The sequence below is a fragment of the Protopterus annectens genome, chromosome 7.part0 (assembly GCF_019279795.1).
Source record: "Protopterus annectens isolate FY-2018-M chromosome 7.part0, PAN1.0, whole genome shotgun sequence".
In the NCBI taxonomy this organism is placed as follows: domain Eukaryota; kingdom Metazoa; phylum Chordata; order Ceratodontiformes; family Protopteridae; genus Protopterus; species Protopterus annectens.
The window spans coordinates 544,988,757-545,016,005 of record NC_056739.1 but is presented as its reverse complement, the minus strand read 5'-3'; the positions used below and the strand labels follow the sequence as shown (position 1 = coordinate 545,016,005).

Genomic DNA, 27,249 nt, shown 5'->3' with positions numbered 1-27,249 from the left:
CCTCTTTAAGAGGAACCTGGATGACTGGATGGGAAACAGAAAATACACCCCTAGGATCCCACCTGTGTCCCTGCTGGACAAGGGAAACAGGTGCTGACTTTGTGGGAACATGGGCAAAATTCTTGGCTAGGCTTATAAGGGCCTCCGGGCCAATAGCCTAGTATCATCCTATGAACCTATGTTATGCTTTCAGCGCAAACACCAGCAGTGCAAATCCAGAAGGGTTGCAATGTAATTACTGTGAAGCCAAGTACCTTGAAAAGTCACAAAATATGCAAACATGCATGCATAGAGGTCACCAAATCTCTCAGCTGTCTCACTTTTTGCATAATGATTCTGACCTTATTTCATATTTTTGCCCTGTTCCTCATACAAGTTTTGATTTTCTAGTAAATAACTACGAGTGCAGAAATGAGCACTGATACAAAACATGTCGTTCTATTAACTTTAAGTAAACTAGGTAATATTTAACAACTGCCCCTGATCTGCGACATTTGCCCCAGTAATTTTTGGGCTTTTCCCTTGATTCTTGACCAAACAGAATGAGCACTATGGAGCTCATAAAGCAGTAAGACTGCTACTGGCTTTGGCAGTTCCCACCTCCATACTTAACCCAAGTTTGACAGCGTATCATTTTGGGAATTGCCACCTCTTTGTGCTGTCTACAGATACAGCTGGTCCATTCTAACACTGTTACAGTTAAAGAAATATCCTGCACATAACTGCCCATGCCCCTTTTACTTCCAGACTAACCCCACTTTCCCACTACCATTAATATGCCACCATACTAGTCCATGGATCAGGAAACTTGGAGCACATTCTCTCGTTGCAAACTCTGTGTGATTAGACATGCTCTAGGATAGGAAAGTTTCACTAAAATCTGCCCTGAGACTTATCACTGCACAATCCTTTTTTTTGTCAAACTGGTCATGAACACAGAGGAAACTGTTAAATGATAGTTTAGACAGACCTCCAGCTGGGCTAGTTACTGTACAACACACTTCAGCTGCCAAGCAGCCTTGTTTTACTTGTAAAAAAAGCTGGAGAATCTGCACTGTCGTAAGATGTGTGGCACAGCTGTTTTTATGTGGTTTGGAATTACCTCTCAACTGTAAAGATTTTCACAGAATGTTCAGATTTTTGGCTCATATTTTTGGCCTGTTCCTCTTTTTTCCTGGCAAATCAGTGGGATGATCTCAGGATTGAAGTGACTAAATAATGACATGCATTTGAGTTTCAGACTTCAAATCCTTCAGAAAATGTATTAAAACAAATCCTGTTACTCTAGCAACTTTCTAAGTTTATAAGAGCACTATTTGAAATATGCCCCTATTTGTACCCCCATTTTGTCAAGCTTTGTCCAGATTTTTTTGCATTAACAGGTTGAGAGGTATAGCTCTCCAAAACAGTAACTACAAGGCATAGTTCAAAAATGCATTCCACTTGACCTTGACATCTGTATGCATCCACCTTGCTGCTTTGGTCATATCTGAATGTGTCAGAGGAAGAACTGTCATAATAAACATCATGTTTAATTATGAACTATAGCCTTGTCTAATGGTAAAAGTCAATTAACACTCTGCTTCCATTCATTCTAATGAACATTTAACTGCATTCTCAAGTTTCTGCATTATAATTATTATGGAGCATTCCTCACCAAATCCTTGTCTTCATAGGTTCATAGATTAGTACTAAGCTAAGTGCCCTTGTGAGCCATTTTAAGCATAGCCAATCATCCCTTGTGAGACTCAAACCCTGAACTTTGTGTTTGTAAAGCAAACACCTTAACCATTAGGCCACCCTCCCTACCCCCTTAAAAGGCAAACTAGTCCAGTGAGATTTATCCAGTTAACAAAATGAAAAACAAAATGAAAATCAACAAATATGTATCTATCTGTCTCTATCTATCTATGGGTATAATTTGTAAGAGTGAATGCTCAAAAGACTGAATGTTCTTTTTTCTTTGTTTTGCTGCTTGCCAGCTGCCACTCCCCCTCTACTTGCCTTTTCTGTTTATTTTTTAGTCCTGCTGTTGAAACCAATATTCAGAGGCGGCCTAGGGAGAAAAGCTCCCAGTATTAAACGAAATAAAACTTATAGCATTCCACAATACTTAGAGAAGACAAATGAAGCTTATAAAAGCAAAATATATAAAGACATTTCTGTTGGTACAGAAAGGCATGTCAAACACTTTTCCGTTTATGGCACATGCTTCTACTGCTATGAATATTATTAGGTTGTGATGGTTCACAATGTAATCACTTACTTGGTGATTACACTGAAGACAGGTCTATTTCCAAAACTCCTATCATTCCTATAATTAAAAAAACGAACATCAAAACCACTTGAAGTACTGTGGATGTAGATCTTTGCATACCTATTTGTCCCACATTTGAGACTCTTGTACAACAGATGCAATATTAGTTGAACGGGTAAATTTAAGTAACAACACAAAAAACAGCGATGGTCTCCATAAATGTATAGAAATTAACTGTAGAAATGGTGCTATGTGACTCTACACTTTTGTCCCAGTACTATTTTGATACAGTGTTATTATGTAGCTTTCTAAAGCTTATTGTGATTTGTTATACATCATACTCTAAATGGAAGGCCAGTCTGTCACAGAGAAAATGTGACCTTGTTATTCTATTTTTAATACCTATTTTAGGTGCTCTAAACTGATGCCGTCACACAGACCTAAAACATTTAACAGGCTGATGCCAGATTAAAACATCTAACAGGTCAAAATATAATTTTGTATGCAATAACATACATTGCACGCATTCATGGTGGACAATGGGATAGGTACTATAAGCAGATATGGCAAGAGTTCAGCCAGTTGAACTAAGAAATTACTAACATAAGCTTGGATGCAGCTCGACTCTCATCAGAATTTCATGAAGCAAGTCTCTTCCTTCCATGTTACTGTTCTACAAAATAGCTCTTTGTTCATAAGGAAAATCCAGCAGTCCATTTACATGTGTGTGTATGTGTGTGTGTGTGTGTGTGTGTGTGGGTGTGTGTATATACGTGTGTGGGGGGGTGAGACTGCCAGTAAACAACATATGTATGATTCACGGAAACTGACTAATGGGAGCAAAATGAAAACTGTACTTGGCATGCTTGTAGTCTCCAAATGTACTGCACTTGTTGGGCTTTGATTTAAGTAAACTTTAGCCACATGCATGTCAGTTGTGGTACCCATGTCCGTGGCACCTACATATATAAATAGACTAATATAGTACAATCTGACCACTGTTAATTAGGAACACAGCTTGCCAAAGTTAAAGAAAGGATGGACACAAACTTTGGTGATCAAGAAGCACATTGGAACAAAACAAATATGTAACAGACTTTGGAGTAATCTATCATTTAAAGCTTTTATTCCAGAAACCTGCTGAAAATGCATTTTCTTGACACCTGGTTCAGTGATCCATGCTGCCCCCTTACTTATTTTTCTGACACTCACCTCTCCACCCACAAAGGCGTCAGACATTTTACAGTTTAGCTACTTAAAGACAGTGACTCAGAATTGCCAGGCTAAGTCCATCCCAAGTAATCAAGTCAAGGTCATCCTATTATATAAACCCATGAAACAAAACAGAATTACTTTCTGGATGCAAAATCCACCAGGGGAAACAAGTCTGACATTTTGAAAAATTTGAAGTAATGTGCCGAACCTTGCTGTAGGTGAGAGTTCAGGCATAAAATGTCAAAGTGATACATTTAAGCTGTCAAAATATCGGGACATCTGTCCAAGATCATTCAGTTATTACTGTCACATTTCATGCAATTACTTTATGTGCCCTGAGCTCAGGGAGTATTACTACCTCCACCCCCCATCTTCTGTGCTTAGTCACTGAAAGCAAAGCTTCAAGGCAGTTAAATCTTGCAATGGCCTGTGACTGCAGACTGGAGTCAGGAATCCCCAGCAGCATAACAAGTAAAATTACTTTGTTTTAGATGGTGGAGGAAGAAGCCTGCCAATCTGTGCATCCGTCACAGCATGGTGCCTTCAACTTATGATCTGGAAGTAAACTCATCCAGCAGTTTTAGAGTTAGGGTACTTTACTTTATCTAGTTCTTCAGCCATTTTGGGGTGCAGCAATTGTAGACTTTAAGCGTTTTGCAATTAACATTTGGCTCTTCATTCTCCAGTGCTATGAAAAGTTTCATAATTTTACAACTGTGTCGTTAAATATTTTTCTAACTAGTTATTGCTAACCCTTTAAATGAAATCAAAAGTAACTGTGTTGCTAAAACATGCTGCTGACCCCTTCCCCCCTTCAGTTCCAGTCAGATCTACTTCAGAGACAATGGGTTACTTCATTCAGTGGAACAGGCTGTGCATCAGTTTTTAATAGCAGAGTATAAATGTAGAAAGAAAACTCATTAACTGTGGTCAAAGAGTCACAGTCCCTTCCTAATTTTCTTGTTAGTACCATGACAACATTTAAATCAATTTATTATCTCTCACATAGCAGATTAAGCAGTAAATCATCTGGTGCCATTTCCAGCTGCCCCTCACTGTGAGATGTTAGGTACAGTGACATCCAGAATATCTGCAGATGTGCTAATGGGTTATCCATGCAGAAGACCTACTGTAAGCAAAGAGAACACTTGTAGTTTAACACTATGTTGGCAATTTAGGCATCAACACAATTACACTAGTAATAAATATGAAAACAGCTCATTTTATTTTTGTTTATGCTTGCATCTTCTTTGACTATTATTAGTAATAGAATCTGAAGCATTTTGAATGGAAAAAAAAACTTTCAATGTTGTAGGTCACCTTTTTTCTTAGGTTCATAGGTTCATAGGTAGGTACTAGGCTATCGGCCCAAGGGCCTACGTAAGCCTAGCCAACAAGGTTCCCTGGCTTACGCCACCCAAGAAAGTTATTTTCCTGTGCCACTGTCGAGCAGAGACACAGAAGTGATCCCCGGGGTGTATTTCCTATTTCGCATCCACAAATCAAGATTTTTCTTGAAGAGTGCTAATGAAGACCTTTTCTTGACATAGATGGGTAACCTGTTCCAGAGTAAGGGAAGTCTCTGGGACAGGAATCTATCCCTCCAGCATGTCCTTTTTATTGTGGTGACAAGGTTTAGGTCCCTAGAGCATGAAGCTCGGAGGGATTGGGATTTCTTTAGGTGTAGCATGTCCAACAGCTCTGGGTTTGACATAGCTTTATATGTTAGGCAGAGATCACCTCAGAGTAGGCGATATGCTATGGAGTAAAGCTGGAGTTTTTTGAGGCGGTCAATATAGGGCATTTGTTTGAGGCCAGTAATCCTCTTTGTGAGGCACTTCTGTGGCCTTTCCAGCTGCTGCAGATGTCTTGTGAGGTACATTTCAAAAGGGGCGTTGTACTTATAATGGGTATAATGAGTGTTGAGTACAGGAGAACAATGACCTCTTTTTTCCTGGATGAAGACCCTTTTATGATGAGTTGTGCCATGTAGAAGGACTTCCTGACTACTGTGACAATGTGACTAGCAAAGGACAGACTACTGTCCACCTGGGTCCCAAGGTCTCTTATCACACATTTGGTGTTAAGTAGATTGCTGCCTATGTGGTAGTTCATGGGTACAGAGTTTTTACCAAAGGAGATGACACTACACTTTTTGGCATTGAGCCTGAGGCCATGGCTCTGATACCAGGCATCTGTCTCAGTGAGGCCCTTCTGTAGGATGTCCACATCATTTGGGGGCTTGACTATGGCTCCTAGTTTGCAGTCATCTGTGAACTTAGTTAGCCAGAGGCCTTCTGTGTTAGCCTGTACTTCAGAGAAGTAGATACAAAACAGGAGATGTCCCAGGACGGAACCCTGTGGTACTCCACTTGTCACTGCTTTGAGGTCAGATTTGGAGTCTGCAACTTTTACAGTGTGGGTTCTGTCAGTGAGCCAGTTGGCAACCCATCTTGTGACGTAGGGATTTATACCTAGTTTAGTGAGTTTAGCTATAATTCCAGAATGGGGGATGGTGTCGAAAGCCTTGGCGAGGTCAAGATAAGCTGTGTGAACCATCTTACCCTCATCTACGGCTTTGGTGACTGCCTCAAAGAAGTTGATCAGGTTCAGGAGACATGACCTGCCTTTCACAAACCTGAACTGGGTGGGATCCAGAGTTTGGAGGTTACCAATGTCTTTGTTTATGAGTTCCATGATCTTGCAGACCAGGCTTGTCAGGCTAATAGGTCGATAGTTCCTGGGATCAGTGGTGGCTCCCCCTTTGTGGAGTGGGATAACTGTTGCTGTGTGCCATCCAGTGGGCACAAAGCCTGATGCGAGGCTATTATTGAACATGGTGCTTAAGTGGGGAGCCAGTTCATTCTGAAGTTCGTGTAGTTCTTGCCAGTTTAAATCTACATTGGTTAGAGAGTATTACAGTTCAACAGCTTAGATATTTACCGCAGTGTTGAATATCTTTCAGACAATTTTCAGTATTTTTCTGGATATTTATGCAACAGCTTCCTGACAGAACAGTACCGTTATTCAGAAACATTTTGAAATAGGGAGGCATGGTAGGGGCACAGCAGAAGCATGCTATCTGGTAGTGTGTATCTGCACCTAGTAAACCACAGCTGTTCCACAGCAGAGACATGTTACCTGATGGTATGTGTGTCTGCACCTAGTAACCATAGCTATTCCACAGCAGAGACATGTTATCTGATGGTATGTGTGTCTGCACCTAGTAACCATAGCTATTCCACAGCAGAGACATGTTATCTGATGGTATGTGTGTCTGCACCTAGTAACCATAGCTATTCCACAGCAGAGACATGTTACCTGATGGTATGTGTGTCTGCACCTAGTAACCATAGCTATTCCACAGCAGAGACATGTTATTTGATGGTATGTGTGTCTGCACCTAGTAACCATAGCTATTCCACAGCAGAGACATGTTACCTGATGGTATGTGTGTCTGCACCTAGTAACCATAGCTATTCCACAGCAGAGACATGTTACCTGATGGTATGTGTGTCTGCACCTAGTAACCATAGCTATTCCACAGCAGAGACATGTTATCTGATGGTATGTGTATCTGCACCTAGTAACCATAGCTATTCCACAGCAGAGACATGTTATCTGATGGTATGTGTGTCTGCACCTAGTAACCATAGCTATTGCACAGCAGAGACATGTTATCTGATGGTATGTGTGTCTGCACCTAGTAACCATAGCTATTCCACAGCAGAGACATGTTATCTGATGGTATGTGTGTCTGCACCTAGTAACCATAGCTATTCCACAGCAGAGACATATTATCTGATGGTATGTGTGTCTGCACCTAGTAACCATAGCTATTCCACAGCAGAGACATGTTACCTGATGGTATGTGTGTCTGCACCTAGTAACCATAGCTATTCCACAGCAGAGACATGTTACCTGATGGTATGTGTGTCTGCACCTAGTAACCACAGCTATTCCACAGCAGAGACATGTTATCTGATGGTATGTGTGTCTGCACCTAGTAACCACAGCTATTCCACAGCAGAAACATATTATCTGATGGTATGTGTGTCTGCACCTAGTAACCATAGCTATTCCACAGCAGAGACATGTTACCTGATGGTATGTGTGTCTGCACCTAGTAACCATAGCTATTCCACAGTAGAGACATGTTACCTGATGGTATGTGTGTCTGCACCTAGTAACCACAGCTATTCCACAGCAGAAACATGCTATCTGATGGGTTGGATCCAGTTGTAGGTGTATACATTTACTCAGGGAATGGCTTTAAATGCTTCATAAAGGAACAGTATATCAGAGGCACTCTGCTGACTTCATGCAGCAGTAAGTACTCATCTACAACAACTGTGTTCTTCTAGAAAGAAATAGCCCATGAATCTACAGGTGAAACCACATTTTGTCGGCCAAAACAACCTTTACCTGTGTAAAAGTATAATGTTTCACTACAGAGAGTACTTTACCCTACTGTTATAAAAAGCCTCACCGTTGAATGTTAATAAAATGGAAAATGGCCAATATGTTATGCAGTTCGTAACTTCATCTGAACTACTCGTACTGGCAACATTTTCAGCCTTGGCAAAAATGCTGTAGCGCTTCTGCCCTCTGCCTTAACTGGTTTTAGAGCAGGTTCACTGACAAAACATAACTTTAGTGTATGGCCAAGTATGTGAAAAATGCTATCTTGTAAATTAAATCTTTTAATGTATTGTCGAAAACTACTGCAAGGGCAGCGGTGGATTCAAACAGCCTTACTACTGTACTGATCTCTGAGCAAACTTGAACATCTGACCTTTATTCACAAAACAGTCATCTACACAGCTGTTGACATGTGCCCATCTAATACTTTGTATGTAGTGCTCAAAGCAGACATCACAAGTAGGTCAGGTTATGCAGTACCCACAAAGGAGTGCACAGTGACATTTGATTCAGAATGACAATATAAAGCACAAAATATGCATTTAGGTTTATTTTACTTCTTGATGCCTTTTTGGTCATCTGGTTAATGTCTTCCTGTACTTGTACACATCTCTTGTGAACCAGGGTCACTATCCATTCCGATGTGGGTCTACCTCTATACATCTGTTGTTAATGAAAGCTTATCCCAGGTATAACCTGTGACTGTGGAAAATATATTAAAAACACACAGGCAATGAATAGTAATATCGGATGCAGACATGGGAGCAGAAGTGAAGTCTGTCAGAAAGAGAACCTGGTTCCAGGACAAAACAAATGCTACATACGCATGGTATAAAATGCCACAGAAAAAGAGGTCCAAACAGCAGGTGGGCAGGTTTCTGGAGTGCAATAAGCAAGCATATTCTCACCAGCACCCAGCCTTCATTTCTAATAACTACTACATTGAACTAAACATGCAGAAATGTCTAAAAACCTAGGCTAATTCTCTTTGTGCTCTGAGACACAGCTGCTACGTCTTTCACACCACGCTGTGACTGAGTTTTCAAAGCATCTGTAACCAACAATTATATATCATTCATTTATTTTGCCTACTGGAGGAGATGGGCTTAAAAGCAGGGAAAGAAAAAGAAAATACAAAATATGCATATCAAACTAAGGTGTGTAAAGACTTTTTTTGTAATACTGCCAGAGGGGTAAGTACCTCTTTAAATATCAATAGTGGTAACTACAAAAACTTAGGTGTTCACTGGATGCTGGGTTTGTTTATACACACCTTTGAAAGATGCTGAGCACGGAAAAAAAGCTCTAAGTGAAGTAATTGTATGCAGAAGCTGTGAGTGCACAGCTACAAATAGCAGCACTTGTCCTTTGTCTGTCATCATTTCATAGGAAGTGAAACACCATGTGCCAGTCAGAGAAGCTGCTGCCAATTAGGATGAAATTAACCCTTGTGTACTTCTCCCGCAACCCCCCCCCCCCAAAAAAAAAAATCTACTAAGCACTGATTCATTTTATTTATTTCTTTTTTTTACCTCATTTATAAATTCAGCCCCTTCTGCAACATGCCAGAGATGGCACCTGTGAAGTGTTTGAAGTGTGAATATCTTGTTGCAATTATAGCATGCAAATGAGTATGCCTCTGGCTGATTAAACAGATTTAGGATCAATTAAAAAATGTGTTAAAATACTTCAAAGAAATCATGCATTGTGTATTTCTAGATTTTCCTGATGTTGCCTTCTTTTGTTAAATTTTGTCTGCTGAAACATTTTGGGTAATTGTTCATTCAATAAAAGAAATTAATGGGGGGCAAACATTCCAACAAATAAATATGAAGTGTACACCCCGGCATAATGTGTGCAAATACAAATAATTTTTCACTATTGAATATGTCCACTGGTTAACTGACCTATTTTTATTTCAAAGAAAGAGTGGGAACATTTATTTACTGGATCAAAGAATGTATTTGTATAACTTTTGTTAAAATGTACTGCCTTTTTGTTACATTAGTTTTATGTAAACATTCTAAGGGATTTGCAGAAGTATGGAATAAGTGCATTTTGACAAGTAACTTGCAACATTCAGAGAATAAGTGAGTCAAAATAAAAAAAGTGCACATTGCAAGACTGTTCATTCAGTAAAAAGTACATATGAATGCAATATCCCTAAAAAATGAAATATAATTAAAACAAATAACTAAAACAAACAAATATACATAAGCAGTCACAGCAAGATTTTTTAATAAAACTAATATTATGCTGTGCCAAAGTGAATCCACAGCTGAATAATAAGTATATAACTTTATGACGCAAAGTAAAATTTGACACCTAGCTTACAAACGTACAGATGAAATTAAGGACACTCTAGCATTTCAGTAGCTCCTTAAGCAAATGCAAAACCACACACAGTGGGCACTCACTCTTAGTGGTGGTCAGGTTGCCTGGGCTGACATAACCTGGCAAGGGTTTAAACAATTCAGGCACGAAATAGGTTGTTCAGTGGCGGTATCTGTGATCAGACTGGAAGATTCCTCCTGCAATAATATCCCTCTTTTGCTAACCATCACTGATTGCTAAGAATGACTGACATAAGACTATTAAGACTGACCAAGAGGGTGAGAATGACCGCTGAGCATGACAGTAAATTGGCTGCACTTAAATATTGCAGAATTCTACACACAGTGACACTTCATACCTGTCACTTCCTTACATGGAAAAAAGTTGTGGTCTACAAGATGATTTCTACCATATGAAAAAAGAAAAAAAATTGCAGGGTCCAAGATGGTTTCTACTTGACCCACCCTCAAAATGCATCATCTTAGGTACCATACCAAATCCCTCTATCATGCTTTCTCTTGATACAGCAGTCTAATAATAAATGGCACATACACTACATACCCAGTGAGTCGAACAAAATATGACAAGCACATTTGCAACACCAGGGAAGCTAGAAACTATGACAGTTGTTGTGGCTAAAAGTGACAGGCCAGTAAGCGTGGTGACCATGTGGCTAGAAAGAAATAAGTCTAAAAGAACAAACACAATATAAGATCAAAGTACTGATCTAAGCTTGGCTGTGTTTGCTGGCTGTCCAGCTTACAGGTAGTTAGGTATGGTCCACTGTCTGTATCCACATAATATTTCTTGTTACTTGCCAGTGTTCTTAAAATTGGGCAGGTAGATTCCAACTGTTGGCTTATGGCAACATACAATATAAAGTCCTGGGTCCAGTCCTTTGGATCTTATTTAGGCACAGCTCTCAATACAGCCTTCTCTTCTGTTCTAAATAGCAATATAAACAACTATTGCTGAAGCACTGCAGCTCACCCCAAAGGCTCTCTTTATTTCATAGAGTACAGGAGAGATGGGCATTAAATTCCTAGACTTTTCTCCAGTGCAGATATAGGAGCTTCAGTTAACAGGCACTTCCATGGTAGAGTAAATGCACGCAGTCCATCAGAGTACTATCTGCGTTCTTTCTTTGAAGCCCTCCTTTAAGACAGCCTACTTTCAGAAAAGTCTGTGTGCCACTTTCCCAAAATAGAATTAGAATATGTTTGGTCCATTGTTTTCTCATTCTACCTTACACAGTCCAGCTTGACTTGAATTGCCAGAACTAGACAATCCTGACATAAAACTGCACAATTTTGTAGTGTACAAAGCATAGAACTGTGGCTAGTTCAAAGAGTCCTTTGAATCTTTGTGCCCTTTGGCACAGCACATGCTGTGTGTAGCTCACTGCATCAATTTTCAGCCTTACTTTCATGTTTTCTGTGATATTCTTTGGTCAAGTTTGGAAATGTTCTTCTTGTTCCAATAGTCTCAGTGGATCTTAGTTGTAAAATTGTCGCTTGGGATCCCATTATATACATATAAACCCATACCATGCACAAAGAATACATAAATAAATGCAAAGATATGCAAATTATAAATAAATACAGACATGCACCACCACATAAAAAATGCACACATTAATACAGACATACTGCACAAAAGAACATAAGTTAATACCAGACATAACCATGTATAATGAATTCAGTAATACATAGAAATGTCACTCACAAACAATAAATATGCATATATAGCACAGATAGATAAAAGCACACGTTACACACACAAAAGAAGAACAAAACGTATGTGCTACATATGACAAACATGCATGTACATTGAACACAAACAAATGAATACACCTTGTACCCCTTACTCTTACTTCCCTGTATACCTCTGAGTCATTCTGGCATTATTTTTATTTTTTAGTTTTGAAATGTGTTATGCAAAATGTAAATTATCTCATCTATTGGTCTTGCTCATGCTTAACTTTTATAAGATTTAAACTCTGTGCTTTTATCATATGCTGTGATGTAGTTTGTTGTTTCTCTTGCACATGTTTGCTAACTTTATAGAAATTAGCCTCTGTGCTTTTATCATATCCTATAATGTAATTTGCTGTGGAGCTTTTCTCCCTGGGCCTCATCTGAAAATGGGTTTCTGACCCAGTCAGACTTTCCCAGTCACCAAATGTTAAATAAATAAATAAATATAAACCATAAACAAAAAACATATACATAAACACATACATAAAAATGGTGACAATTTTTGATTCAGAGGCATTTTAGTCTGAGTTCCAGAACAGCGAGACTAAATGAATAAAACTTTTGACTTACAAATACTAAATCAAAGATCGCTTGATGTTTTTTCAAGGTATAGACGTTGCCCGTTCGGTTCTCAGTTAGAGCGTCTTCTGTGTGACGACATGCGTGAATGGGCGTTCCTTCGTTGAAGGTTGTGTGTTAGGCCTGGCAAGCCAACATGTAGAACTCTACTGCCAGTCATTAGCGGACCGGAGATCCACTGTGGCGATCCCTAACCAGGAAAAGCCGAAAGACACAAATGGCAATATCAGAGTTAGCAAATATATAAGTAGTAGGGATTGCAGGTGGTAGGCTTTCCATGTGGAAAAAAATTATTTTAAACAAGAATGGTTAAGGTGTTTACCTTAGAAACACAAGGTGCAGGGTTTGATTCTCACAGGGGGTAATTGGCTAGGCTTAAAATGGTCCATGAGGGCAGTTAGCCTAGTAATCTAATAGTGATTTTCAACATTTTCTGTTTTTTCTGTGTTTTCGCGGTTTGTGTTTTATTTCATATTTCTGCGACTCACAATTATTAGTCTTGAAATTGTAATAGAAAGCCCATAAAATACATAAATAATTACAAATATGCACTAGCTACAAAGTTAAACATTACGTTGATCAGTTCCCTCAATGAACAGGCAATGTAAAAGACATTGCCATATGTATTACTGAAATAATTAACTGATCAACAAGGCATTGGCACATATGAACAGAAAGGCCATTAGCTATAAAATAAAGGGGATGAACCTTCCTGTTTTTGACAGAAAACAACGCCTGTATATGTAAGCAAGTCTGTGGGAATGATCCAGAAAAGAAACCATGAAAGGCTACAAACTGAAAGTTAAAAACTCAGTCCAAATCACTCTTGTTTTGTCTGTTGTCTGATTATGCAATCAAACACTCTTGTCAGCCCTAGGAACCATCACTCTTAACAATCTTGTAATTCCCTGCTCCCCACTGTCTTTCTACCATCACCTGCTGTTTCTGCATTTTCATCTTCATTTATCTGTAGATGTAAAAACATCTGCAAACCTTAATGAACATAGCTAGTAATTTTGCTGGAATGTTTGCAAGACTGAAAATGCATCTGAAACCTAAATTATTAACACTGAGCCAATGTCTGACTTTATGAGCCTATATTGTGTTGTTGGTATGAGATTAGTCCTCAGTCATGTGACATTTCAGATTTCTACAAGCAGCAAACTGAAAACAATACTGAATACATTTTGCAAGAAAAAATATGGGAGGGATTCAAGAAAGACTTACATTGTGCAAATGTGAGTTACTCTACAGAAATCATACCTACAACACATCCCTTCTTTGGAACAGCTGGGGCTCCGTGCAAGTGCTCTGTGAATCTGACAAGTGCAGATGCAAAAACTAACAATTGTGCAGTTGATGCTTACAAAACACCTAATATTCAATGAAACATCAAAACTTAGAAACATTTCATGCACCTGAAGCACTTCCTCAGCCAAAATTGGGCTTGGCTTAAAATATAACGCACACATTAGCATCATGTACACATTTTACAGCTGGAAAAATAATAATATCAGTACTGAATTATATAACCATTGTACAACTGTCTCTTTTTCTACATCTTGGCTGTAGCCACTGCGGTAATCATCTAGGCACTGGTTGAAAACAAACCTGAGACATTACAGTGATGGGAGAAGACAAACAAGATACAGGCCAGTTGCACGAAAGAGTATGATGGTAGCCATTTGAAATGTTGGGACCTGTTTAAGTGAGTCCCAAAATATGGAGACTCAACGCCCGAAAAATGTATGTACATATACTAAGTCTGAGATGCCATTCCTTGGAATATTCTCTTTTTTCTGAGGTATGGAAATCTTGGAGTCTGTGGGGTGGGGGTGGGGGGTGCAGGTGGCACATGACCCCCTGGAAAAAGAAGTTTAAAGGAGAAGAGTGATTTTTGAGATTCGCTCTTCTCCTGTGTTTTTGTTTTTTTCCCCTTTCTTGTTGGCACTCAGCAATTCGAGTCCCAACATTTCAATAGGGAGTCAAGTATGCTGACAGTCATTCATTTACTCATTCATTTTTAATAGCCACTTTATCTAATCAAGGTTGCAAGGGGTCACAGCCTATCTTGGTAGACATCAGCATAAAACATTAAACAATCCTGGACAGGATGTCAGCCCATTACATATCACAAGCACACCCAGATTTACAGCTGTGGGTAAATTAGGGCAGCACAAATTCACCTGACCAGGTATCTTTGGGATATGGAAGAAAAATGGAACTTCAGCGAGAAATAGAACATAGCCAAACAGAGGATGCGCTCACCTTGTAGGGAAACTATTATAGTCAGGAACTAAACATGAGAACTAAGTGTAGTGAGGCAGGAACACTAACTACTGCAGAATAATGTAACAATAATTCAGCCTGAAAGATCTGTGCAACCAGTCTGATGTTTAAGAGGGCACTGCTAAGGTATGTGTAGCTGTCATTGTCCTCATGACATAGGAATATCGTAACAGTTGACCAGCAGTGAATGAGAACAGAAAGCTACTAACAAAACATCTCTCAAACCAAAGCTATGCTTGTGGACCCCTACCAAGGTAAAAGCACATGCTAGACCCATGCATAGACAGTGTGTATCTGGAACAAGAAATAGAAGACAATAAAGAAAGAATAAGAGATGTTCAGATTTTATGACACTTCTGTACTCAAATGCTCTTTAATGCTTTTAATGGGAACCAGTACAACAACTACCTACTAGCTTACAAGCATGGAATGAAACTATAAGCATTATTCCTGCAGAAGCATTATCCATTAACAATGTCTACTTATAAATGTAATAACTTGGACTGTAGCTCCCAACGAAGTGAGCAAACAGAGAATATTAACTAAAGCTCTGTGCCAGGTGCAGGGTGGAAGATAGGCAGTAAGTGGACAGGAAAGGATATACAGAACAATGCCACAATACTCTTACCTTTCACTGAACTGTGCATGGATTTTACAGAACATACAGTACTGGGGTGCATCAAACTCAGCTCCGAAAAACACGGCCCAGTCACACTTCAAGTCCGGATCTCCAGCCATAATGTGGAGCTTTGCATATCCTTCTCATGTTTGTGTGTGTTCACTTGAGGTACTCCAGGTGCCCTCCAAACCTTTGGAAACATGCTGATTTACTGGCTACATTAATCTACATATATATAAAACATGTTTGAAGAACAAGCCCTTGCTGCACAGTGACATGTAGAATTTCACCTTGCACCCCCTTCTTACAATACTAACTGCACAGTAATATAAGAGTTAGGAAAGGAGAAAATGCCCCATGCTCGCCCCTTTGTACTAACTTATCCATGTGTGCTAACCATAATCCTACCCTTACCGTACACCTTAACCCTATGTGTGTGTGTGTGTGTGTGTGTGTGTGTGTGTGTGTGTGTGTGTGTGTGTGTGTAAGCATATGTGTGCATGTGTTTTTGTCCCATTTTTTCAACACAGTATGCAGTCCCGATATTCAAACCTTACTTCAAAGGTGATTTCACATAGCAAACATCAACGTCTCCTTTTAGAGCAAAGCACTGCTTTCATCTGCAGATAAATTATACCTATCCTACCAACACTAGATAGAGTATGAAGGAACAGCTGCCTTGTTAGTTAAGGGACAAAATGCTAAAAATGTGGAGGTTTGCCAGTTAGTGTTCACCAGTCTTAATACAAACCTATGACCTGGCAAGTGTTAATGAATTTGTTATGACATTTTCAGGATACTCGCCCTGGAGCTCAGAGTTATGAGCTATAACAGTGTTATGAACCATTTCCATATGGAAAGGGGAATCTGGAGCCTTTCATGACAAAATTAATTATGTCAAGGTTTATGAGGTGTGGTTCTGTAGATGGCAAGTTGAAAAGCTGTGTGCAAAATGACAACAGAGGCTAACAGATCCAGCCATTTATTTAAGTGGCAAACAAACAACAGTGACCCAGCCAAGCCCTGAGAAAGGTACTATAAATACTTACTTCAGAATCTGAGGCTTCCTTTTAACAGGTGAAGCTATATTTTCTGTTCATGAAAGAAACTGATCCTGCAGCTTTGCATGCTAAGTGTGGATGGATGGGGAGTGTGCAGTGGGGGGCTAAGGTGGGGGCAGGGAAACTAACATGAACTGACGTCCTTATTACAATAAAAAAAGAAGACCATTTACTTTCCTTAAAAAATCATATTGAAAGGCTTAAAATGGAATGCCATTGTCTGCATTCCATTTCTGCCTTATATCAACAGTCGTTTGTGTGCAGTGAGTGCTTAGGTCTTATTTTCACAAATAACAATAACTTTATGTAAAACATAAGGCCTTCCTAAAAGGCCTGCAGCTTGCTTCACTTTCATGTTCTGGCTCACAGCTGTGAAGGGCATGAAGTGCTGATGTTGTTCAGAGGGGAAAGGGCTTCTGGTCTAAGCTTCTAAAATACGTATCAACAGAATGCAAATACATGGTCATGGAATGAGGAATATTTAATAAATAATCACACTACTTGTTAAGCATTACTTGTAATGGGGTGCTCATTTTATGTCTTAGACATTTAGCGGTTTATTTCCTTTTTGTTTGTCCCGCTCATCACTACCACGATTGTTGGCTTACTTCCGACTACAGCTGTCCATAGAATCATATCATCCTCTGACTACATGGGCACACTAAAATAATATTTTCTTTTTATCTTATTTCATTTGTTTAAGTATTTTTTTTATAAAGAAATTCAAATGTCAAGATCAGATGCTACCCAACAAGCCTGGTGTCTTCTGAGTTTGTCAGGTAAGTTAAAGCTCTGAACTTGATCTTGAAAAGCAGTATTCAAACAAACTAGGAATTCACCTGTGTCTCACATGAAACTAGCTTGTTATGTTGTTTGAGAAATGAAGAAGGCACACAAGTAAGTGGAAGGGATGTTTGTGTAGGGCAGAATGCATACAGGAAAACAATACTTATTTATGGATTGGGTAGGGTGGAAGCAAGCTATGACTGGACAGCAAGGAAATATTTATTTGGCTATGAAATCATTCTTTGTATTCTTTCTGCAAAGGTGCTTTATTTCAGGTGTGAGAAGCTATCATGCTGCAATGACAGTAGCCCAAAGAAAGAAGGACATCAGGCATCCTAGTGTAACAATAATTGCAGCTAGGGGTAGGAATAATATGCACAGCATGTGGGAGTTGAAGGGTTAATGCTTTCCTAAAGTTTGTTTGGGACAAGAGTTCATACACAACTGTTACAGGTGTCTACTGAGAAACAGCAATAGGAATCTAATGCCCTCAATGAACAGCAGCTATTGCTAATAGGATTAAACTGGCAATGCTGTTTCTTTCTGAAGTCCCCACAGCTGTATGGAGCTGTAGGAAAGTACACCCCCCTAATTTCTAAGAAAAGCCTGGCAATCAAAGCTGCAACTCTCAAATTACCATCTCCTGGGCTCACTCTCCAGAAAAGCCTCACTGCACATGCATACAAAATGATAATAAAAGCAAACTTGTCATTTTTAGTATGGGATTGGCCTCTCATGTGACCCTCTGCAGCAGAGGTCTCACTACACATGCATCCAGGGTGAGTGCCAGAGCACATATGTGGACATGCATTACACTCATGCCATAAGTCACATGTATGTATGTACCACCATCACAGACAAAAGCATGAATGCATCAGCAGTGATGAAAGGATGACGATTAGTTATAACTAATTCTCAGGCAGAAATCTGTGCCGTACCTACTACAGTGTCTCCCAGCATCCACTCCTGACCATTCCACTTCCATGGAGGTAACTAGAATTCCTTTGTTAGATTTGCATTCAGTGATAGCAGCTATTGCTCTAAGACTGGCTTACTTTGCATGTCAGGATGATTTTTGCCAGTCGGTTTTAAGCTAGTGTGTTCTTTCTGTGGCAACAACCAACATAGCTGTTACATTCATTCAGATCTAAAAGCGACCAAGGGATCAACATGAGAAACTTAAACCACCCACAGTGAGAAAAAGGTACTACATGTGGGAGTGGGCGAACTGCTACACAGGACAGGAAAAAGTAGTAATGTATTGATTATACGTAACATAGCTGGTCTAGCGCTTACAAGACAAATCCATTACAGGTATGTTAACATGCAAGAATGAGAAACAGAACTGCAAGCAAGTACTTCTAATGTCAGTATTAGTAAGAAACAGAAACATGGCTAAAGACTACAGTGATTACACACTAAAGGGAAAGAGTCCTTACCTGCTGCCTGTCCCACAGTCCAGTCACTACTCACACCTTAACCCCTTAACCTCTGCTCAGTGAGACTGCACAATGACACTATCCTTGAATGAAACCTCTGTCACTTCTGTCACCTACCTTCGCAGCAATAACTTGGGATGATTTTTGCTTTCCAGGTTCTTTGCAATGAGGTCAGACAAGAGCTGTTTCAGGACATCTGTGGCATACTCCAGTTTGCCTTGCAAGGATGTCATAATGAGTGATGCCACATTACCACGGTCTCGCATTGAGAAACTGCGTTGCATTTCCAAAGTGCGAATGAAGGTGAGTAGGAAAACTTTGTTATTGATCAGCTGGGCAAACAGCTTCAGTGCCTTCTCCACATTTTGCTGACCATTTCCTGGAACCTGTAGCACAGAAACATGTTTATTATTATACGGCTCTATGTGTTCTATTTCACTTACAATCTGTGTCATTTTGGCGAAGCTCACTACACAAAAGTACCTCTTTCAGGGATAACCAGCAGTTATAGCTAGACTGATTGCTTACTTTGAGCCATAAAACATAACACAGATTGTAGGATTCAAACCTATTACTAGCAGATACAGTAAATTTGCAATTCTTTAAAATAATCACCTTCATGGTGTTTCTGGCTAATAAACAGGTAAGTAGATTACACACTGCCCATTTTGGAGAACAGCCTCAGAGTGAACCTGTATATAAAGGTATAATAAACATCAGACGATCAAACATCTACACAAATGTGACAAGTTCTGGATCAACATACACATGCTGTTACTCTACACTCCTGAAAATATATGTGGTACTGCACTTCTGAGAAAATCAATCAAAATGTACTAACTGAAACTCTTGCATGTCTCAGCACTTTGTTAAGTGAAACAGGTTCAAAATCAAGTGATTTTTCTAACATAGGCTCTGCCAAATAATAAATCTGGTACAGTCAGGAAAAGATTCATTTGTTAAAGGCAGCACTTATGACAAACACCAACATGTATTAGACCTTTGTGAAAACTTTTTTAAATTTAGTTTGTGTTCATCTTTCTCTAACTAAACTAAAACTGAATATCATTACGTTTCTGTGAAATTAATCTTTGTCAGAGCAATAATAACCCTATACAACAGCACCCCAGTGTGAGCAATCCACAGCTGCCCCACATCAAATACAAGAGCACCTCGGCGTCAGCAACGACAGCTACCCCACATTGGACAGTTGAAAAAACTCTGCTCCCTTCCCATTCTCTATTTAAAAATACAAGGCAGAATGTACTTTTATTATGAGCCATAATACAATGGCCTGAATGGAGAAACGCTAGTTAAAGCACCATGCAGTCTGTTATGTTACTTACAATAAAGATGTTAAGGCAGCTGGCTTCTCCATGTACAGACCCCCTTTAAGACCCTATAAAACAACATGGAGCATCTGCTGATTGATGCTGCAGAAGTAAAGTTCACAGATGGTGACAATGTTTTTGTAGTTTTCTATACAGGGGACAGTTTGCAGCTGATTCACAGTTTCTATAATGGGGCATTAATTATTAATTGGCAGGGCACACAGCACACACTAAAACAATCTAACAGACTCACATGACTCTTCTAAATTACTGCCTATTATTACCATACAGACAGTGACAAATGAGGTTGTGTTGGGTGCAAAATGATAATGGAAACTTCTTCAAACTAAAAATAGACTCTAAAATAATAATAATATAGTTCCATATCTCTGCCACCATTTGACTGTGATTTTCACTTTTACAAGATATAATAAAGTATCATAGAAGGTACCATCACCATCAAAATGTTATGCACACAGGAAAGGGAGTGATGAGTGCCAAAGCAGGGAATAGAACTACGCTACATACATGAGAAAGGAGAAAGAAAAAGCAGCCATTCATGGGACATCGGTACGTAATGACAAGCAAGTGGCCATTCTGTGGGATATATCCCCCATGACATAATGACAGGCCAATGCCATTCTGTGTGATACACCCCCCCCATGATTAATATTCAGTTCTTTTATGAGTGCATCTGTATTGTGACTGATAAAAAGTAAAACAAGGGGTAGGAAGCATATAGTACTTTTGTAAAATGAGAAACTGGCAGAAGTTGTAGAGCAGAACACTATGTTACTATACATAGTGCATATAGTACTAGATTTTAATATACAGGCCAAAAAGTCACTAACTTAAGACAGAGAGCAGGAGATTATAATTTTCAGTGTGGCACAGGAAAATGTGTTTTACATGCATACATGCAAGCTTGGAAGTGTGTTCCTAACTATTAACAAAGCATCAGGACAGATGGTAGCTGGCACGCCATTTCAATCTGGGAGGGGGCGGCATTCTGCATTACAGCACAATTAATGAATGCTGGCTGTTTATTTTATTTTATTTTAGTTTAGTTTATTCTGGTTTACTTAGCATTGTCTTTGTGCTGTGAGCAGCTCTTGCTAATGATGAATCTGCCTTAGAAATGAAACTTACTGCTACGTCACTAATGCAAACAGGATACAAAATAAGTAACAGTGCTGTATAATAAGTGAGTGGGGGAAGTTTAAGGAGGATGCTAGAAAGTGCTAGTTTACCTCATGGATAGTAAACACAAACTGCTAGCAGAACTGCATCACTATACTCAACAGAGGACCTAAAGCATGAACGGTACAGCATATGGAGAAAGCTGTTGGTCTGATGGTGACAGACAAGCTGTAAGGCTACGCTACTGCAACCCTCACTGGGTCTGATGCTGCATGCAGGACGATCACACAGAGCAGGGTGAGTAGTGGTGTCAGCAGCCAGCTTGACTGTTGTAACCCCTGGGGGAAGGTAAAAACTACTAAAAAGTTTGGTGGGGCAGATTGCTCCGTAACCGCAGAGAAATGAAGAAATGTTTACATCCATAGCCATTCAAGTCACATCATGTCTGTGACTTGGGGGCAAGGTGAAATAGATATGCATATAAAATTTTTACCCTGCTCTACAGCATGTTAGCATTTGGGATCACAATTGTCTGATCCCAACCCCTTGTTTGTTTGTTTATTTATTTATTTAAGACATGTTGCTTAGACCATCAGGTTCATTTTCAGCTCTACCTGCTATACAGTAATAATTGAAAAGGCACAAATATTGGCACACAAAGAAACATACTGCTGATAAGACTACATTGATGTACTAATCAATGTACTAATAATGATTATCTACCCTGTGGCAGAGGCTAATACCTCATAAAAGACAGCCTTCCAAATTCTGGGAGCAAAGACTGAAAAAGGCCATGTGCAGCTTCTTAAAAGAACAAATAGGAATACGCAGAGCAAAAAGTGCATGAGTTTAGTTATTACCTCATGTCAGCAAGCTGAAGAATGAGAATTTAGAAAAAAAATGAGGGTGGGGGTACTCGTTGAGGTACGCTTCAACATCTGACTACAATATGCACGCTGTGATCCTTTTCTGCTTATATACTTTACAATAAACATATTTCTGCTACTTGTTTGTCACTTCTGCCTTATTTTAATGTTTGCTACTTGTCTTATAATATTTCACCTGTCTGCTGCTTCTTAAATCCTCTCAGCCAGTGTGTGCACTTTTAACAGCTGATTACAGAGTTTGGAGATTTTGCAGCACTGTGCTCTTGTAACTAAAAGGGTACAACAATGTTCATACTAGAGTTCTTTTCAGGAACGTTTTATTTCTGAATTTTAATGAGGGGAAAATAAGCAAGCATCACTATGGTACATGATATTTAGGGTACTTAATTTAGAAGTAAAATAGACCTGCGGTACATACACAAAGAAACCACCAATGTGTGATCATAATATTTGATTTATTGACAGCTGCCACTTCTTTCCTTACGTTCTTTCTCTTTAGCACTCTCATAAAAGGTTATTGTAGGTTTGTTTGCCAAACAGTGAAACTTTCTAATACATGTCACCTTGTTTTTAACAATCTGTTGGGATTATCTGCCCAATATATAACAATGTATATCACAAAACATCCCAACTCTGAGTTATGCTTGCTTCTCATATATAACAGAGGATCACTTGAAAGGTTCTGCTACAATTTAGTCATTCTAGTTATACGTCCACGGGGGAAATAAAACATCCACTGAAAGTTATGAAAAATTTGAAGCATTCAAGAGCTCGGTAACAATTCAGGTTCCTCTATGAATCAAAACCAATCAACAGTTCCCAGGAGGAGGTCACAGACAAAGGCTAATCAGCAGCTGTTTCAATATGGAATTGTAAAAAAAAAAAGTTTTCTTTTTAAAAGTCACCGATACCTGGACTTTCTGGTCTGCTAATACAAGGTGTAGTTTGAAATTAAAAGAAACAGGGAAAATACAAACAAGAACATAGCAGGCAGGCTTATTTAATGGGACTGTACACAGAAATATCTGTAGTACTTTTTTAACTCGTCTGAGCAGACTCTTTGGGCCAGATTCCAAAAAACTTGCTCTCAGTATATATTGGAGATTCTTTGAGCACACCCTCCCCCAACAAGACAATTAGGAAAATAAACATATACAGACACAAACACAATTTAAACTAAGCAAACAGCTGTTTACTACATAATGCTGCTAACCCCAGTCATTGAGGTTTGAGCTCTGTGGAAATAACACAAAACCTAACATGGTATGTTAAGGAAAACACTAAAAATCTTGCACTGTGCCATAAAATGGAAAGTGATAGACAACGAGATGGTTTAAAGACACTTTTTGATCTATGAAACATGACCAAATAACTTTTCCCCTTTGATATTGTTGGAGGTGTTTCGACCACCTGTGCAATTATAGCATTTGAGTACATCTTACCTAGGATTTCCCAGAAGATTAATGAGAAATAGATGGATGAAATAATTCAAAGACTATGTCACCCTGTGGCTGTAAATGGATGAGATATTCTGAAGAATATAGCACTTTATAAGCTGTAAGCAGATAACAGATTCTGAAGAATATACCACTTTCTAAAGATTAATGAGCTGTGACAACTAGTTATGGAGAAAATGCAGTAGGTACTGACGGTGTTTTGAGGTGCTTTTTGTGTAGTTTTTACATGCAAGTAAATAATTAGATAATGTGTTTAGAACGTTTGGCACATTCTAACTTGATCAATCTACCAGCAGTATAGTTTCTGAAATGTTTACTTTTCCTTGTATACCTTATTGTTCAAAATAAAAAAAACAGTCTAACACAAATAACCTACATATATTACAATTACACATATACCTACATAGCTTATGCACGTCATTTACAAAGCAGAAATATTAGAACATAAGTAACTCTTGCTCTCTCTCTCTCATACACACACACACACACACACACACACAAACACACACACTCACACACTCACTCACTCACACACACACACACACACACACACACACACACACACACACACACACACACACACACACACACGTGCACATTTCTTTCAGCAGTGCTCTTACACATGCATGAAGGTTTCCTCCACATATGCACCTCTACTGATCAGTGATGCTTACTGCATGTAGCTAGGCATACATAATAAAAGCATTGTCATATAACTTTCTTAATAAGGAGCTAGTATTTTGCCCAGTAAAAGGCCAGTAACTTTCCCAGCTTCAGGTATATAAAACTGAAAAAAGTACACGTGCCATCAAAGAAGATACATGCAGTCACTGTGGGGTACGCTTTGCCAGTTACTACCTATGTAATTATACATTTTTAATGGAATAACTTTAGGGTATGTGCTGCATCTTCTGTTTAAGACATATCGCAATTAAAAGGCCATTTATGCAAAGATGATAGCATCACAACAATTTAGTATGGGCACTGCTTTTTCTGCCGAAACATGACTATCTGAATCTGACAAATTCTGTAATGTGCTTCCGAATTTTCTGCATTTCCCCAAACTTGCAAAAAAAAAAGGCAAATGCTTGCATTTTGTGTCTAACCCCTGAGTAAAAGTCACTTTGGAGATGATTGACATGAAGTAGTCTGATTGTGGAGAGCGGGGGAGAGCTTCCCTATAAAACAGTAACTTTGAACAGATGTCCATTTGCAGTTAGCTAACTGAAACTTTCTGCATTCAAAGTGAAATATTTGCCATTTTTTGGAAGATCCACTTAATGCACAAAATAAAATACTTGCGGCTATTAGCCTGAATGCAAACATCTGGATTTCTGTACACAATTTTAAATGGCCTGTCTACACTCATGTCACTTTTTACCATAGGAGTATCATTATAAACAACTCTACTATCTGCAGTGCTATGTATGTGATGTGTCTTTGTTTTTGAAGCTGTCTGCACTTCCCAGCTCCTAATTCCTTCACTTGTCTAACCCAAATAATTGATCAACCCATTTTTTTTGCTCTGTTTTTCACTTAGTGACAGACTACAGTTTCTTTTCAGTAAAGCTGTTCACTAATGATTTATTATCACAGCACAAAACTCTGAATACAAGACAGTCATGTATACTGCTTGGTGACTTCAGTGTCACCACATCAACAAGGTCTGGAAGTATATCATAGCCCAATTTGCCAGTACCGCATCACTCTACTGTATATAGACCTATCCTAACCTAAAATGTAGAATATGATGGCAGACAATCACTCCTTGGACCATGGCTATTTACCTGTGTTGTGACTGAAACTACAGATTCTACTTAATGCAACAACTAATTTTGTCATTCAGCGTTAAGAACTGCCTTCTCAGATTGTCATTGTTTTTGATACCACCATTTCTTTGGGAAGGTTGTTCTAATCACCAGCCACCTTTTCATGAAAAAATATCTCCTTGTATCACCTATATATATTTTGACAGAATAATTACTTTTGTCATCTCTTACAGAATTGTCAAACAACATATCTGCAAATTGTACTGAAAGAATGGATGTGCCATTATCCTCTGAATGAACATAATGAAGACTGACAACCTTATGAATCTCCAGTTTTAGTTTTAATGAGAGCACCTGCTCATCACACGTTTTTTTAGTTAACATACCCTCCAACCCTATATTAGATAAAGTGAGTCTTAAATGATTCTTCCTGACAAATGAATGTGGTGAAATGCTTACTTCTTGCTCCAAAACTGAGTAAAAAAGTGTTTTGGTGTTTTGACCTGGATCATGGGAAAATGACTTTCACATACTTGAGATAGGGTGATGAAACATCTGTGTTTAAGCTTGAGGTTATAATACAATAAGCTGTTGAAGTTAAGCGATTATTCTCTTTACATTCAACATGGATTTATAACTTACAGCAATTTCAATATTTACTACTGCCCCAGATTTACAACTCAATATTTCATGACATTACATTCTGAAAAAAATGTGTCAGAAATGTATATCTCAATCTGAATGCGGTTTTGCGGGATACATGGAAAGTCTCCTTCCTAGTTATCACCACTCTCTATTACGCAAAAACTGCTATGTGCAGCTGTCTTACTCCACCTACTGCAGCCAAATCGATCATCTCTAAATCCTGTGCATAAGCCTAAACCTAAAATCATCTGTTAATAATAGATTTTGTACCATAGTTGTTCTACTTAATTTGGGATAGTTCACACACACCTTATTATTTTTCTTCTGTTGTTGATTTAGCGATGTTTGTAACATTTACATTTTTGTATTAGAACAGCTCTTACTTAGCTGTTCTTAATGTTTCAGATACTTTATTTACTTTCTGTTTTGGTCTGATAAGTAAAACTACCTACTCATTGCTGTAATATGAACTTTTTGTCTTCTAACCATTAAATAATAGTTGTTTGTAATGTGTTTATTAGACTTGTATACCTCTTTCTTACTGTCACCTTTTAGTAAACTTAATGTGTTTTGTGTGGAACTTTTCTCTCTGGGCCTCTGCGGTAAAGCAGCCTTGTGCCCACTTGGACTATCCAGACAAATGCTAAAAAATAAACAAATCGATGTGGAAAGAACCATTTTGGCTCGAGTTTCTGTCTGAAAATTACTATTGTAATTGTCCATAGGTTGTATGAATGAAAAGGTTACAAAGTTGTCTTATATAAATTTAAAGTAAGTTGATTCACGCTACTAATTTTTGTTTAATTATTTGAAGGTTACATTCTCAATGGCCATCACAAGCTTTCCCCTCCATCACCCAATGGAACCATTCATTCCTCCAAGGGTCAAGACTTTGTCTAGTAATAGGCAACGCAAGTCAAATGTCAAAATCAGTGTTGGGAAGGTGGGGATTTCTTTGAAATGGCATTTTTAGCCCTGCCCTTCCCACAGTATGTGTGATACACCATCACTGCTACAAGTAGGTACATGCATGTACGCACATATGACGAATTTCCTGGCAAAGTAGCATACCTCCTGCAAAACGTTTATGCCAGGTTCCTTGCTGTGGGTGATACAAATGCAGTCCTGTGGGTATCTCTATTGCAGCAAGCTGAGCTGCCACCCTCCCCCAAGGATGAGCAAGGTGGCATCTCTTCACTCTCATTGTCCCCTTGCCTTGTCCCTCTTACACCGATCTCGCTAATCTAACAACAATCAACTGG

The 27,249-nt window shown here is 38.9% G+C and overlaps 1 protein-coding gene across 1 annotated transcript in view; it reads right to left on the bottom strand.

The window, feature by feature from the left end:
• The window catches only part of PLXNA2 (plexin A2), a 1,613,917-nt gene that overhangs the window by 258,379 nt on the left and 1,328,289 nt on the right, over nucleotides 1-27,249 (bottom strand). Inside the window, exon 22 of the mRNA XM_044077136.1 lies at nucleotides 18,876-19,144. Within this exon, the coding sequence (XP_043933071.1) occupies nucleotides 18,876-19,144 (269 nt within the window). The remainder of the gene's footprint in view (nucleotides 1-18,875; nucleotides 19,145-27,249) is intronic.